At 44.2% G+C, this 15,955-nt stretch overlaps 1 protein-coding gene and 1 non-coding gene across 8 annotated transcripts in view; one reads left to right on the plus strand and one right to left on the minus strand.

The window, feature by feature from the left end:
• Positions 1–15,709, minus strand: part of STN1 (STN1 subunit of CST complex) — a 39,331-nt gene extending 23,622 nt beyond the window's left edge. The window contains exons 1-4 of one of the 7 annotated variants that reach the window (XM_045854546.1): positions 15,571–15,709; positions 14,919–15,112; positions 7,376–7,471; positions 2,677–2,745 (exon numbers count right to left, since the gene is read on the minus strand). In XM_045854546.1, coding sequence (XP_045710502.1) covers positions 2,677–2,745; positions 7,376–7,471; positions 14,919–15,051 — 298 coding nt within the window. In that variant the 5' untranslated portion in view covers positions 15,052–15,112; positions 15,571–15,709. Of the gene's footprint in view, positions 1–2,676; positions 2,746–7,375; positions 7,472–14,918; positions 15,113–15,235 lie in introns of all 7 variants that reach the window. The other 6 variants (XM_045854543.1, XM_045854542.1, XM_045854541.1 and 3 more) reach the window with 6 other exon arrangements.
• Positions 3,348–3,492, plus strand: LOC123829193. Its single transcript, XR_006787578.1, has one exon. It is a non-coding gene; the product is annotated as a small nucleolar RNA U109 (small nucleolar RNA).
• Positions 15,710–15,955: the final 246 nt, after the last annotated feature.

A 15,955-nucleotide genomic window follows, 5' to 3' on the forward strand; every position in this document is an offset into this window, starting at 1 on the left:
TACCAAAAATAGGTGTTCAAGCTGTATAATTTAATGAATATAATGAGATGGCTGGAGCCTGACAGAATTTCATTTTAAGTAGTCTATTCCACACTGGAAGATAAAGCCTCTTTAAAACTCTAACATTAGGGGCCAAGCTTTCTTAACTTTCCTTATAAGCTAAGTCCAAAGGGTATACTCCATGTGACATTTATAAGAGTTAATATCATATTTTTATACCTCAACTGATTTTGAAACATGATTTTGACTCAGGCTAAAATTTTGTTTAAAAAGAAATAGTCTTCATCAGTCACTTTCCCGTGGAAAGCTTTGAAACCGAGGGGAAATAAATTAAAAGGAGAGAATGGGCTGGTTAGAAATAATTTAAAGATACTACTTCATATATAACATGATGAGAATCATATCCAGGCTTTCTCCGCTTACCCACACTTTTTCTTCTCTATTAAGTCCATTCACCCAGATTATTCATCTACTCATCTTAGAGATATTTTTTAAGATCTTACTCTCAGTGTTGAGAGCAATCTTACCTAAAAAGTTACTAAGTATAAGAGTTATATAATATTCCTAATGATGTCATTTCTTTAAAAAAGAGCTGACTCTGAAGATTAAAACAATGTCCAAAACAGGGGTTGGCAAAGTATGTATGCCCCATGGGCCACTTCCACCCACAACCTGTTTTTGTAAATAAAGTTTTATTGGAACACAGCCATGCCTGTTTGTTTATGTGTGGTCTACGACTGCTTCTGTGCTACAAGGGCAGTGCTGAAGAGTTGAGATGCAGACCAAGTGGCCCACAAAGCAGAAGACATTTACATTTACTATCTGGCTCTGTACAGAAAGTTTGCTAAACCTTGGCATGGAATGAGTATGCGTATTCAAACTACGCCTTCTGAATGAAGACTAACAATACAACCATAAATTTGCAAATGATTTTAATACACTAGACATATGCAAAGTCAAATATCTGATTGTCTTATAGGGTTATTTATTTATTTTTTAAAGGGGGGTCCTTTTTTAAGAATTTCGTGTTATATCTTTTATTATTTTTTAACGATTTTATGTATTTACTTTCAGAGAGGAGGGAATGGGGGGAGAGAGAGAGAGAGAAACATTAATGAGTGAGCGATACATTGATCAGTTGCCTCTCGCATGCCCCCAACCCAGGATTCAGCCCACCACCCTGGTGTGTGCCCTGACCGGGAATCAAACTGGTGACCTTTCAGTTCGCAAGCCAGCACTCAATCCACTGAACCACAATCCACTGAACCACAATCCAATGAACCACATCTGCTCATAGTCGGAGCAGATTATCTTATAGGTTTATTTCTTGCCTGTGAGACATCTTCATAAAAGTCTGTTGTCTGTCTTAATTTTTTTTTAACGTACAAATCTTCCCAAGCAAACTTCTACAGTGCCATTGATTGAGATTTTCCCAAATTAGGAAATGGGAATGTGAAAGTTATGTGAAATCAATAGCCAAATTCTAAATGTAAATATATCACAAAATTAAGCAAAGGAGCATCCACTGATTAGTATAGTCAAAGTAGGGGGTTGAGAGTTGGGCAGGAGGGAAAGAATCCACTCTATGTATTATATTCTCACCATGTGTCACATGAGACAGATACTACATGTCAGCTATGACAGCAGGCAATATATATTGAATAACCCCATTGTGTATGGCACCATACTGCATATGTCGTAAAACAGAGGAAAAACAATGGTCCACTTTCTGTAGCTTCTCTAGAACCAAAATAACAATGCATCCTATTTTTTAATATTATTAACTTAAGCAATCCAAAAAAAAACACCTATTAAAATACTGTATAGTCACGCCCTGGCTGGATGGCTCAGTTGGTTGGAGCGTCATCCCCTGCACCAAAGAGCTGCAGGTTCCATCCCTAGTCAGAGCACATACCTAGGCTGCAGGTTCGATCCCTGGTTGGGGCACATCCAGGAGGCAACCCACCGATGTTTTTCTCTCTCCCCCTTCCTCTCTCTCTAAAATCAATTTAAAAACATATCCTTGGGTGAGGATTAAAAAATAAAGTAAATAAATCAATAAAATATACTCAAGAAATTCTAAATGTTGTTTCAGTTACAGTCAATGTGTTTAATACATAATTTTGAAGTTCTTTTTCAGTTTATATTACTCAATGGCTAACTCTAACAAAATCCTACTTTACCTTCTCATCAGTCTTAGAATTCCTGGTATACCTGTGGACCATGTAGGGATTTCCGAAATATCTGGATCTGAATGCCACATAGAAGCTAGTGGCAACCATGTAAGATGAAAAGCTTCAAAATCTGCTGTGGTTGAGTGACACACCCTGAGCAAGGGAATTCCGACCTGACTGGCGATTAAGCTACCACAACTTGACTTGCATAATAACAGGTATAGTATAAGTGAAAGGATGAAACTCCTAGCAACCAGGCCATATTCCTGCAGGCTTAGGAGGAAGGGAGCACCAATGAAATGGGAGAAAGAAAACCAAGTGGCTCCCCTTTAGTATCAGCCTGCAGAGAAGCCAAAGCTCAGAGCTCAGTGCTGCGAGCCGGTCAGTGCACCTCATAGGTGGGTCAATGTGAAACTACAGGCCTACGGCTGTTCCTACAAGCTCTCTTGAGTAAAATCCACTGGGTAGTTGAAAAGCAAAGGAGCATGGCAAATGAAATTACCTGAGGGAGACTCGGTGTTATTCAGCTTTTTCCAGCAGATGCAGTTTATAACTCCAGTGCTATCATCCACTGCAAGAGAAATGTAAAAGATTAGAACAGAGACTTGGGCATTGCTGGTGAATTAGCGCATTGTGACTGCATTAGGCCATACTGAAAGATGGCCTTTTCCAATGGTCTGGTTCGGCAAATCCCTTACTAAGTTCTCCTTCCACCTTTAGACATAATCTCTCACCCTGCACCAGCGGGAACTGCTTGTCTGCAATGTCAAAGTGATACATGAGCCCAGTGGAATGCAGTCAACATTCCACTCACCCTATACCTGAAGGGTACTTATGATTCTTGTCTACGACTCTCTAAAAATGGTGCCCGCTGGAAGTCAAGTGCAAAAATCTCAATGACTGCTAACATGGAAAAATCAGCCTCACTCACCTACCCAGCAACAGGAGAGTGCCATGTGGTCTGTGGTTAGAGGCACTTAAGAGTGCAGCCGTCTGTCACTGTTTGCTCTTCCACTAGCTTGCTGGCCTACCTAGACAAAGCACCCCAAGCTTCGGCCTGAGCTTCTCTTTGAAAGAGCTTTGCCTAGTCCTTATCACTGCAGGAGCTATAAGGAAAGCTAAGCACATCACCAAAGGGCAAAGCTTTATTTTCATAATAAAAAATCATTACAATTGCATGAGGAAATATGTTTGCCCCTCATTCCTTTGGGAGCAGGAATGCATCCATAACATGCTACATTAAAAAAAAAAATAAGGAGTTCTCAGGGCTGTCAAACTTACGGTAGAGATTGAGCAGTAGTATATTTCTCCTACATAAAAGCCAAAAAAAAAAAAATCATTACATCTTGGTCACACAAACAATACTGGTCTGCCTTATTTTATTCCTAGTGGGAAAAAAAAATCAAGGAATTCCCATTGTACTTGGATTTACAACTGTACAAGTATTTGGAGATGTTTGCTATGGGATGATGATAGGTGTTTTCTCTTTGCTTAATTTCTGACAAACTCAGAGCAGAGGTTGCTAAACATGGGGCCAGTGGACTTAATGATTTTTTAAAAGTCATCAATCAGCTAGACTGTCGCAAAAGCAAATGTAATACATAAGAAACAAGGCAAAAATTTTTTATTGCTGGTTTAAATCTGTTGAAAGCTGAAACCAAGAATAAGACTGCTTACACTAAAATAAATTTTTAGATGGAGTTTATCTTATTAAGTGTAGTATAGGTAAATATAAGAAGATGAGAAAAAAATTTGAGTGAATATTGTTTAACCTTGGGCTTATACTTAGAGGGGAGAGACTTCTTTTAGCAGATTTGAAAGTCAGAACTCATTTTTTAAAGTCTGATATATTTGACCAACTAAAAACTAATACTGTCCTAGCTGGCATAGCTCAGTGGATTGAGCACAGGCTGCAAACCAAAGTGTCACAGGTTTGATTCCCAGTCAGGATACATGCCCAGGTTGCAGGCCATGACCCCCAGCAACCACACATTGATGTTTCTCTCTCTCTCTCTTTGTCTCCCTCCCTTCCCTCTCTAAAAAAAAAAAATAAATAAAATCTTTAAAAAAACAAAACAAAAAAAAACTAATGCTGTATAGCAATGTTTCAAATGATGGGGTTAGTGTCTTAAATATATAAACAGCTCATACAAATTAACAGTGAAAATACCAAGACCACAGAGAAAAAGTGACCCCCCCCCAAAAAGAATATGCAATCTATGGAAGATATTTAAAAAATGGCCACTGAACATATGTCAGCACGCTAAATTCACTAGTTACCAGAAAAAAGGAAGCAAATTTAAATAATTTCCTCAACTACTAGAATGACAAATATTAAAAATACTGATTTCCTCATATGTTGTTGTTAGTGAGACTGTAAATCTGCATCAGATTTATAAAGAGCAAGCTTGAAAGTAGGTATAAATTTTAAAATGTATACAGGGCATCCTTTGACTTAGCATTTCTTTTGGAGCATGGGAAAGGAACCCCATATTCAATGTATACATGGGCTGTAAGCCTAATTTCAGAACTATTAAGAGAAAGAAATGTAAATAATAGTAATGAGGAAATAGGCATATTTCTTCAATATTAGGATCATCTTAGAAATATTAGGATGTTCACTTAAACACTGACTTTTTTTTTACGGATTTACAGGGTTTCACATGAGTTTTATGTATTTATTAAACATTTCTCTAGCTTTAAATTTTATTTTTGAGTTAAATATCATTTTTAAGAAGCAAAAAAATTAATAAGGGTGTTTTCATCTTTAAAAATTGTATACCACTTCTCTGGCCAGTTTAAAATCTTGATTTAAAATGGGAAGTCAAAAAACATTAGCACATGAATATTTGTTCTAGAAAGTGTGATGTCATTCTGACCTTGACTGTACTCTGTAGAACTCTAGGTCTGAGCTTGAGTTGTTGCCAGGTGCTCTGCGTGCTCAGGGCAAAGCCACTAAACCCTTTGACTTCCTGCTTTGTCACCTCCCCAGGCAGACCCTCTCCTGGCGCCCCGAGGTCTGGCTCCTGGAATGCCCCGGAAGGGGAGCATCCTTGCAGGGCTGCCCCAGGTCATTTCCAGCTGGGCAGTACCGCCTGGGCTGCCAGCCTTTTGTTTCAGCGGTGGGGCGGTCAGTGTGAGCAGGAAGCACCCCTGGCACAGGCCTGCGGTACGTGCCTGCGGTGCATCAGGCGGTGCATCAGGGGGAGCAGGACCCAGGACAGCAGGGGTTGCTGCCTGGCAGGCAGCGAGAACCAAGCTGGGCCTGAGGACAGCAGGGAGAGTGTGGCTCTCCCTCAGACAGGCTCACATGAGTGAAAGTTGCGAAAGTGTTTCTGTTCTCAATTATGTCCACCTTCTGCTGCTTTCTGTCTTCCCACAGCCCACATGCGTGTCAGGTTCTCATGACAACCACTCTAAGAGACGGGACTGTGGGGGAAGACTCACACAAATCGCCTTCACCTTTTTACCATTGGAAAGGGGTTAAACGAAGCCCCTTTAGGTCACAGGCATAATATCTAGCCTAGTTCTAGTGCCAGGACTGATGTCCTCAAACAGCCTCATTTATTTCATCCAAAACACAGAAATTTAAAACCTAGATGCTGCTGACTGGGGGCAGAGGAGCACAGGCAAGAAAAAATCAAGCTGAGTCATGTGTGGACTACAGAGCGCACTGGAGTCCACAGACACACTGGACCCACCAGTGGCCCCTTGAGAAAGTAACTGAGCCTTGCTTTTCTCATCTATAAAATGGAAATATCTGTGTTTTCTATTTCAAAAGATTAGAGGGGGAATAACAAAATTATGCATGTGAAAATGCTTTGTAAATTGAGGCCCTGGCCAACTGCCTGCGTTGGTTGGAGCATATCCGGTATACACACACACACACACACACACACACACACACACACACTCACAGGTTGTGAGTTAGATCCCCAGTCCGGGCGCATACCTTGTTTGTGGGTTTGATCCCTGGTAGGGGCGTGCACAGGTGGCAAAGGATTGATGTTTCTCTCTCTCCCTCTCTTCCCCCCCTCCTAAATCCATAAACATATCCTTGGATGAGGATTTTAAAAAATACTTTGTAAATTGAAAGATATTATTATTTCTTCACTGGTATTTGGAGAGAAGTACTGTATTGTACTTCCCCACAGCTGGGCATGCTATACAGGAACTTAGTGACTGCTTGTTGAACTGCCTGAAGAAAAATAAAACCAGTACCTTTGGTAAAATCAAGCAAAGATGAGATCCAGTATGGGGATGCCTGACAAGATGACCTATTTCAGAGTTTTAAAAAAATATTCTGGGAAAAGCAGAGGGCATAAGAAAGCTCATCTCACATGCTATCTTATGAGCACAAGACAATCACCCTCAGGAAAGAGAACACAGTGATAGGGTATTGGGAAATTTTCAGTCATCCACAGGCTACCAATGAAAGGTTCTCAGTCACAAGTTCAACTGCCTCTGTCCCTCCCAAAGTAGAGCAAGGACACAGATCCAAGGCAACACAACAAGGGACCATGTCAATTACAGAAAAGGTTTGGAATTCAGAGTTAGGCTTCCCACAAAAAATCTAGCTTGCCTTCTTAACTAGAAAGGATCTCAGAGCTGCACAAAGCAATGTACTAAAGTGCTTACATTAGAACTCAATGAAAAAAATTAAGACCCTTGACACTCAAATCATATTCCCACCCTTCGCTGGTATCCAGAGAAACCGGAAGTGAACCTTTCTGATAATGTGTGTTTAGCTCTCTGAGTAACTAAAGGCATTTTTTAAAAAACTTTTCTGGGTATAAGTCTCATAAATTATTTTTCATACCTCCTTGCCTTCTTAAAGAGTCTACCTGAACATTAATCTAGCCTTTTCTTTTTAAAGGTATCAATATAGACATAGATTACCATCCTTTGCTATTTTTAGCTCTGCCCTCAGGTATCGGGTGTCTGTCTCTGATCAGCCAAAGATCCCAGACTGCCACATTTTAATTCTACCTCCTAACTCCCCTGCAGCTGTCGCCTCACCTCGATCGTCAGCATCACTCCTACCTCTGGCCTCATTTTACACAGTCCATGGCGGGGACCCCAAAGGTCTCTCAATAGGGGCAGGTGCACGGGGTCTACTCCGAAAGGCTGGGGTTTCTCACATTCGGCATTCAGCAAAGTGGGGCCCTTCCACACAACCTGTCAGACACTGTGGTTCTCACCTCCGTAACTGTAGAAAGCGTTTCTTTCTCTCACTCCAATAACAGTTCCCAAGATATCGACCTGCTTTATTGGATGCCCGTTGTAAAAAAACACACCTGGAAAAAAAAAAAAGACAAGGTCCATATAAGGCATGATCCCATTTTCTGTTTCGGTCCATATTAACTGTGGGGATGAGGATGGGGCGTGTGTCAAAAATCAGTGGCAAAATTGACCCTTGTCAAGTGGCAAGCCCCAAGAAATCAGATGTCTTTTCTTTGGGGGCCAAAAGGAGAAAGCCTGGCTTCAAAGAAGCTTGCACTAGTGCAGAACGGAGAACACCAATGTTGCCCGGCTGGCCTTGGTTACTCTTTCTTCCACTTGTGAAAACGACATGTACGTCCCCGCAGCACTCTCCTGAGGGGCCTGCAAACAGTCATCCTGTTACGGAAGCAAACACAGCACAGTGGTTTGAGGGGCTGGAGAAGGAAAGAAACCATGAAAAAGGTTTCTTTGGCTCTTTCACTGGTGCTTTTCTAGGAAACCAGTCATCGTTTCTATGAATTAGCAGTAGCTTCTTCTTTTTTTTTTTTTTAAAAGAGAAGATAATTAGGTTACCAAACACCGTACTTTGGGGCCAACCCATTACAGATCAAAAATGTTTTGAAACCCTATTTCCAAACCTAGATACCAGACGCCAGCAGGCAGGTTCCTGCTAGAGGAGAGACCTGAGAGGCCGAGCCCTCCCCACCCACTGACATCTGGAGTCCTTCTCTGGACTCGGGGACTGGACTCTGGCAGAGGGACTCCTGGCAGTGGTGAGCCCTTGATGCCGACCCAGGTCCGGTTGCTGTCCTGGCTCCTGCAGAGCTTCTGTTCTGTGCCCTGCCCCCATCCATACCTGACCTTTTTTTTTTTTTTTTTTTGGCTTAAGCTACTTGTGTTGTGTTCCTGGCACCCGTAGCTAGAGTCCTGACTAAAATCCTCTTTTTTTTTCCTCCACTATGACTGAATTCTTTACTTTCAGAAAGAGCCTATAAACTTTTAAACGATGACTTCCTTAAAAAAAAAATCTGCAAACAGAGAATCAGTTAGCACTTCAGGCATTTGGCCACCTTCCCCACCCTCAGGCCTGGTTGGAGCCTTTCTTCTCCACGTCCAAGGGGGACCCCCGGTCTGAACCACTGCACCCATCAGAAACCCCAGCCTGGCCTCCACAGGCGACTGGTTCCCCACGCCAGTAAACAGGCTGGGGGTGAGTAGCTCACAGCAGAGGTGCAGGGGCTGGACAAGGAGGCTCTGGCCCCAGTTAGCCAGAGAAGGGTAAGATGCGGTTTGAAGAAAAGGTGGCAAATTTAGCCAAAAGAAGGGCCCCTGACAGGCCTACTTCAAAGGACACTTAGTAAACTAGAGATGTGCTCAGGGCAACCTTGGGGACCATGAGCTGAAATGACAGGGCCACTCCAGGGAAAGGGCCGGGGTCATGGTGTCGTCACCAGAGGGGAGTCCCCCCCAACCAGGGACACTTGGATTGAACGAGGACAGACTGGCGCCACTGATAACCCACGAAGTTTTAAGAGCAAGGCAGTTCCCATTGAGAACTGCTCCTGAGTTCTTCCGATTAAAGCCCAGGTCTTAGTTACTACCTTTGGGGAGGCCCTCAGCCCTGGCACTGCCTGCCTGCACTGAGCAAACACAAAGGAAATAGGAGGACACCCCGCAGGCCTTTGCAGACAACCTTTCCTGCTTCTCTGTGTGGCAGAAGGGAAGTTAAAATCGGGAGAATGAGCCTCACCCAGGGACATGGGTGCAGAGTCCTCTAGTGAAGTGTGCCCCGGCCGCGCCGTGACATGCTCTTGTGCAGAGATCGGCTATGGCTGGCACTACTCTGGCCCTCCAAGTCTGCTGCTGTAGGGCCAGGTGGGGCTTACAGTGGCTGGAGCTCCAGGCTGGTCTCCAAATGCACTGGACAGGTAATAATTCTTTCCAGTTGTGCACTGAGCAGAGCAAAGTTAGAGCAGTCTTTTCTAAAACCTGACTGGCCTCTCCTCTCCCAGCCCCGCTCACGGTCTGTGGTCCTTGTCAGGCAATTGTCTGTATTGGAGACAAAACACTCTATGTTTCCGTGATTAGCTGTGGCGCACAGGGCATTGGCAATCAAGAGCAGAGCTGGGGAGCCCTTTGGACCTATGGGGGCGTACTGCCTGTCCCCGAAATGTCTTTCCAGTTGGTGGTAGAGCCACAGTGGGTGTTCTGCTGGTGGTGTCGGAAAGCTTCCCCCAGGCCCAGGGCTCTGGGTTTCCTTGCGGCACCGTGGTGTGTGCTGCTCTATGGTGGCTGGTACAGGGCAGAGCCGACATGCTTCAAGAAGGTAAAAAGAGCTAGCCAAAAGGCATTATGACTGGCTGGGAGCACATGGAAAGGGCGATGAGAAGATTAGACCAATGACACAAGTCAATGAAGTCCCCAAGTCGTCCAAAGGTACCAACTCCTTGTTGGGTAATGCTTGATAAAAATTTGAATGGGTCTTCACCTAAGGACAGAAGAGACTTTCTTGAAAAAAATACAGAAAAGGGAGCTAGACTTTCAACTCATGGACTGACAATGGCTCCACTTCAAGGACAGACACAGTCACTCAAGAAGCAAAAAATCCTTCCAATCCCAAGTAACTAAGACAACTTAAAAGCATCGCAGAAAAATGGAGAACAAATTTAGAAAACAGCAGATGGGTTGAGCAGAAACACTCCAAGAAAATCAACTAGGAGGAAATACATTGTGTAGAAATAAAAAAAATTTCCCGAAGTGCATGGAAACATGAACTCTGCAATATCAGAAGTACAACCGCAGCAAGATGGCTGAAGACGTGAAAAAAGAATTGGGGAGAACCACCACCTTCTACCCACACGGGATTCTCCTCTAGGAGAAAAGAGCTCAAGAAAACTGGATGGCAGCTCTGCTGAGAGCCTGGCGAGCTGAGAAAAGAAAGTAACCACAAGAGAAGGCTGATGCTGAGTTAAAGCTGCGGCCTTTCCCCAAATGGAAGGTTGTTCCTGGTGCAGCCCCCAGAAGCCCAGAGGATCGGGGTCCCTGGGTCATCAGGTCCCCCAGAAGTGGGGTCACGCTGGGAGGGTCCAAACTCCAGGGTCACAGGCGGGTCTGATTTAGCTTTCATAGCAGCCAACCCCTGAACAGCCACATCACAGCAAAACATTTGCCTGTTTTCTCCCTTGAAGTGCTTTTGACTTATGTTTTTTTAGTCTAACTGCTGTTAATTAACTGGTGCTACAGCTGCTTTAATTGAAGTTTGATAGTGTTAAAATGCCTAAGAAAATAGTTTTAAAATACAAGTGTATACAATCATTTAACATAATCCTTATGAATACATATTTCTACTTCACTGAACCCTCTAAAATTAGACAATATGAGTATTGTATTTTGATTTAAGTAAGTGATTCAATATCTATCCTGTGGGAGAGAGAAAAGGGCCACATCCTGACAAGCTCAGGGGAGGCCTGGGCGGCAGACTTACAAACTCAGAGACCTAAAGTAACCCAAAGGATGGTTTGAAATTAAACTGATTAACTAAAAGCAGTTCCTGGTGGGTAGTCCTGTCCTAGGCCTGTATTTTCCCCTAACAAAGGTCAATCTTCACCTTAACGGAGCCTGTCTGTTGTCTTTTTGCATCTACAACATACCTTTGAAATGTAAAATCTACTCTTTCAGGGAGACCACAGATCCCCTTACTGTTATTGTTTTCATGTTAATTGTTAACTGTTAACTATTTTATACCCACCTGTGTAAGAGTATGTGTCTATCAGTTTACCTTTTATCCAATCCCAGAGGTTCTTCCCTCCCTAAGCTTTGCTTTCTCCCGCCTCCCAAATCTATCACCAAGGGGTTTTACCTAACCCCCTGAAGTCTTCTCCTCTGATTCTAATGTGTAAAATATGGCACTAAATTGTCATTACCCTGGAGCATTTTCTCAACTCATTGAGATTTTGCTTCCTGGCAACTGTTATTAGCTTGGCTCAAATAAACTCATAAAAATTCTTATGTTTCTTGACAGGGACAGAGGCTTTGGAGTAAGAGGCTACTTCTGTGTGCTTTGAGCTATAAACAAAAAGACAAAACAAAATGAGACGCCCCACACCTAAACACCACCACAGTCAAACCACAATATTTTTATTAGTTTAACCCTAAATTCACATGTCACTTTAGGGGAGTTGACATTTTGCAAAGCAATTCTGAGGCTATCTAGGACAAGGTCAAATTTCACAGTGTAAGGATAGTCTCCCATAAGACTGATCTCACTTCAGTCACCAGCCCCAAATTTGGGGGTCTTCAGGCCACCCACACTTCTGACCAACTGGCTACAAATACGGGAATTCCCAGGACTCCAACCAATTTGATAATGTTAGAATGGGACACAGAACTCGGGAAGGTGCTATGCTTACAACTATGATTTTAATAAAGGGTTCAAATCAAGACTAGCCAAATGAAGAGACGCACAGGACAAGGCCTGGCAGAGTCCAGGCACAAAGCTCCCATGTCCTCAGAGCACACAGATGTAAGGTTACCAACCAGGAACGCTCACTCAGAACTCAGGGCCCAGGGCTTTTATTTGGGTTTCATTCCATAGGCATGATTATCAATCATTGGTCACAGGACAACTCCAATCATCTCCAGGCCTCCCCTGCCCCCTCCCAGTGAGTCAGGCTGAAGTCACAGGGGCTCAAAACTCAACCCTCTAATCACGTGGTTGGTCTTTCAGGCACAAACAACCCCCATCCTGAAACTACCTGGGGGCCCAGCAGGAGGCACTCATTAGCATAAACTCAGGTGTGGTTCAGGGGACCACCCTGATAACAAAGACCGGCCTTTCATCCCAGAAATCCAAAGATCTCCGGAGAACCAAGGACAAAGGCCAACCAATGGCTTTCTTATATATTCGTTTCTTGTTTTATCATTCTTTGGTTAACTTTTATTATGTTTAAGATATTCTTTGCTGTTTAAACATTTCTAAATTTTATTCAATCCAAATAGGAGTTTTTTTCTTTATGATAAACCAAACTAGAACAACAAAAATAAAAACCTAGATGTGGCATTTCCTATCCCTAGGGCCCTACAGTTTAATCTAAAGGTCACTATGTGAAAATAAAGTTGATGTCTGCTTCAATCATGAGGTTTCACTTTAAAAACCACATACAGCAAAGAACACCGGGACCAGTCTTCCTTGCTTTGTGGTTAATCCACCATAAAGTTCTCCACCCACAGGAAGAGTTAAGCTCATCATGCTCCTGATATTGAGGCAGGACAGTTAGATATTAGGAGAATTTTTGACAAGTGGGAAAAGGGAAAATGAGACAGGTGGTTAGACAAATAAGGCCAAAGGAGTCAAGTAATTTATAGCCAGTTAGTAAATCGAAAGAGCTTATCTTCCCTAACCAAGGGCATTTGAGAGCAAATGGTCTACATCTCTCCTCCCTAGCCAGAGAGTAAACAGCTTAAATTGCCAGGGTCGGGGAGATAGATAACGGAAACCCAATTAATGCCACTGATGCCTGCCCAACCCAAAGACGAATGAAATCAGGAGAACAACAAACACCCCAATTAGAGTCAAACGTCCAAGATAGAGGCAAAGCAGACCAGCAAATGGTTCCTCTATGCATTTATTTTGGTCCATTAACATATTAAAAAACACACCTGGAGCCCTGGCTGGTGTGGCTCAGCAGATTGAGTGCCAGTCTGTGAACCAAAGGGTCATGGTTCAATTCCCAGTCAGGGCACATGCCTGGGTCTCCGGCCAGGTCCCCAGTGGGGGGCGTGCGAGGGCAACCAAACATTGATGTATCTCTCCCTTTTTCTCCCTCCCTTCCCCTCTCTAAAAATAAATAAATAAAACCTTAAAACACACACACACACCTGGAAAGCGAATGAATGCTCTGCTGAAACCCTCCCCAGAGACCTCCCCTAAGATTCCCACCTGCAAAGGAGAGAGAAAAAGTCTGAAGACAACAGACCCGGTGAGGGGCTCCTTCTGGAGCACACTGCTGCTTTTCCTTCCTCTGGTGGGAACTTTTGCCTGAACTCTAAGGGTCCCTCCCCACTGGACTTGCAACCAGGGAAACAGCGGGCAGTGGCAGCTCATCCAGGCTCACCCCCCACCCCCCGCCCCAAACCAGTCTCCAAGGCCCCCTTTTCCCTTTACTCTGACTTTTCAGTGAGCTAACAGCAGCCCTGGCCTTGGCTAGCTTCTTTCCTATAACCTTTCTAGATTATAGGATTCTCTTCTGTTGCTTCTCTTAACCTAGACCTTCCTTTGTTTCACTATCCCCAGCTTTAATAAACATCCTCTGAAAATCACCTGGCCTAGTATTGTAAAAGCTTCCCTGCACAAATAAAGAACCCACACACTACATGCCTGCCAGAGGCAGACCCACTCCAGGGCAGTCCCTTTCTGGTGACAATAATTCCTTAAGCACCTACAAAAGACCTCTAAGCAAGGCTGGCATTTGGTGTGAATTAATTTCTTCCTGAGGAGATGAGCTATTTAGAATACCAGACTGTTCTGGAAAATGGACAAATGTGGGGGAGGATGGCCGCCTTCCAAGGAAAAATCAGAGCATTTCCAACAATAATTAGGAAATAAAGGTGTGGTGAAAAATCTATAAAAAAGGCTTTAGTTTAAGGTCATCCAAATACATTTGTACACAAAACTGGAAACACACACAAAGCACTGCCTCATTAAAACTGCATACTTGAGATTCTTGACTACTTCTGACTCACAGCTTGCTATTCATTCAAAATAGCAAAGAGAGTTGAACCAAACTTCTCATATAGCACAGTAAACGTGCGAAGATCCATACGCTGCTATGTGAATTATTTAAATCTACCCCACAGAATATGTTACATTTTTAGGTATGGAGAGCCTATCTTTATTGACACCCACTCTAATTTTAAAAAACTGATTTCTTGAAATTTACACTTTTAATGCTTTGTTGCTCCAATGACTGTTTCTTGAGGGCCTGCTACACACCAGATACTGTTCTAATCAATGGGATTACATATGTGAACAAGGCAGATGATGTTTATGTTATTTTGATATGAAATCAAAATGTGACATGAATTCAAAACAAAACAAAAAATAAACCCCACAAGGAATTCAAGTGAATCCCCGTTTTTACAAAGAGGCTTTACAGGTGAGTCACATCCAGGCCAGGTAAGTGGCACAGTTAGGCAAGGGAGCAAAGCCTCGGAATGCCTGGTCCAGAGACCTTTCCACCAAGAGGAGGGAGGGCCAGGAAAAACAACTGAGTATTTTTAAATATGAAAGACTTCAAATCCTGTAAAAAACATTCATCAGTACAAAAGTTATTCCTCCAAACATCTATTTAAAAAACGACTTGCATAGAAATAATCTTGTTTGAGGGTCAGGGCTAGGTCATTTTCAAAGTCTGCAGGAGGGAGGGCTTTCCTGAAAGCCCTAAGCCCCAGATTTCTGCAGCTTCTGGGGAGAGTGGGGTACAGATGCAAAACAGGGCATCCACCAGGGGACCAGCCACATACCTGGCACCTGGTGGGACTCCTTCAAGTCCAGGATATCCCTGATGTAGAGTTTTGCAAAGGCTAGAAACACAGGATCCAAACCCCACCAGAGGGAAGGGGTCTCCTCTTCACACCCGCTGGATTCAGACTGCATCGGTAGACTGGGCTGTGGCTTCCAGCCAGCCCTAAAAGTCTCTCATCACTGGGCCAAGAATCTAGATAGGAGACATCAAGTTAGGGCGCGAGACGGTTAGAGTGGGTGATATTGGCATGGCCCCTAAGCAGTTCCCAAGCGGGCATCCAGAGCACTGTCGGGGGTAAAACGAGGGATCGAGGACCTGTCAAGCTGCCCACAGCCTTGGGTTAACAGGCGTTCCCCGTGGGAGGGCCCATGAGCTCCTTATGGCTCACCCCCCTGGAATCTCCTCTGCGCCACGAAAGTGTGTCTCCTCACCCACGAGTTAAACACCAACTTTTCACTTTGGGGAGACAGGTCCACAGAGGTGTACCCTGAAATCGCTTTAATGGGCGGGGTCCAGAAGGGAATTCTTGCGGCCATACACGAGTTGGGCACAGTGGGTGTATCTGTCCATCCGCCTGCTCCTGCACGTTCCGGCTTTCCGGAAGAAACTGTGAAAAGCGGAAACGAAACAGACCCGTCGGTAGCCACCACCTCCTAAACGCCCGCTCCCGTTGGCGCCCGCGTCCCGGGCCCTCAGGTCCCTGGAGCGCGCAGGCGCAGCCCTTCCGGCACAGGGAGGTAAGTCGCCTCTGAAGTTCCGGCGGTGACTGGGACTGCCCCCCGCGCGGGAAGGAGCGTTTCTCCACCCAGGCCTTTCCTCTCCACTGTCCGAGGCCACGCCCATCCCGCCTGCGGCCACGCCCCATTCTGTGCCACTGGCGGCTCCGCCCCACGCTCTCTTCCAAGTGGCTGCGGTTTGCGCCGCACTCATTAGATTAGGGCAGCGCACAGGTCTTTGCAGCGTTCCGGGCTACGCGGGCCTCTTTAGGAACGCAGAGCCCAAATCTCCAAGACTTTGGGAGGTGACCTTGAAATT

Source organism: Phyllostomus hastatus, unplaced genomic scaffold (assembly GCF_019186645.2).
Source record: "Phyllostomus hastatus isolate PE091 unplaced genomic scaffold, TTU_PhHast_1.1 phas_scaffold_1066, whole genome shotgun sequence".
In the NCBI taxonomy this organism is placed as follows: Eukaryota; Metazoa; Chordata; class Mammalia; order Chiroptera; family Phyllostomidae; genus Phyllostomus; species Phyllostomus hastatus.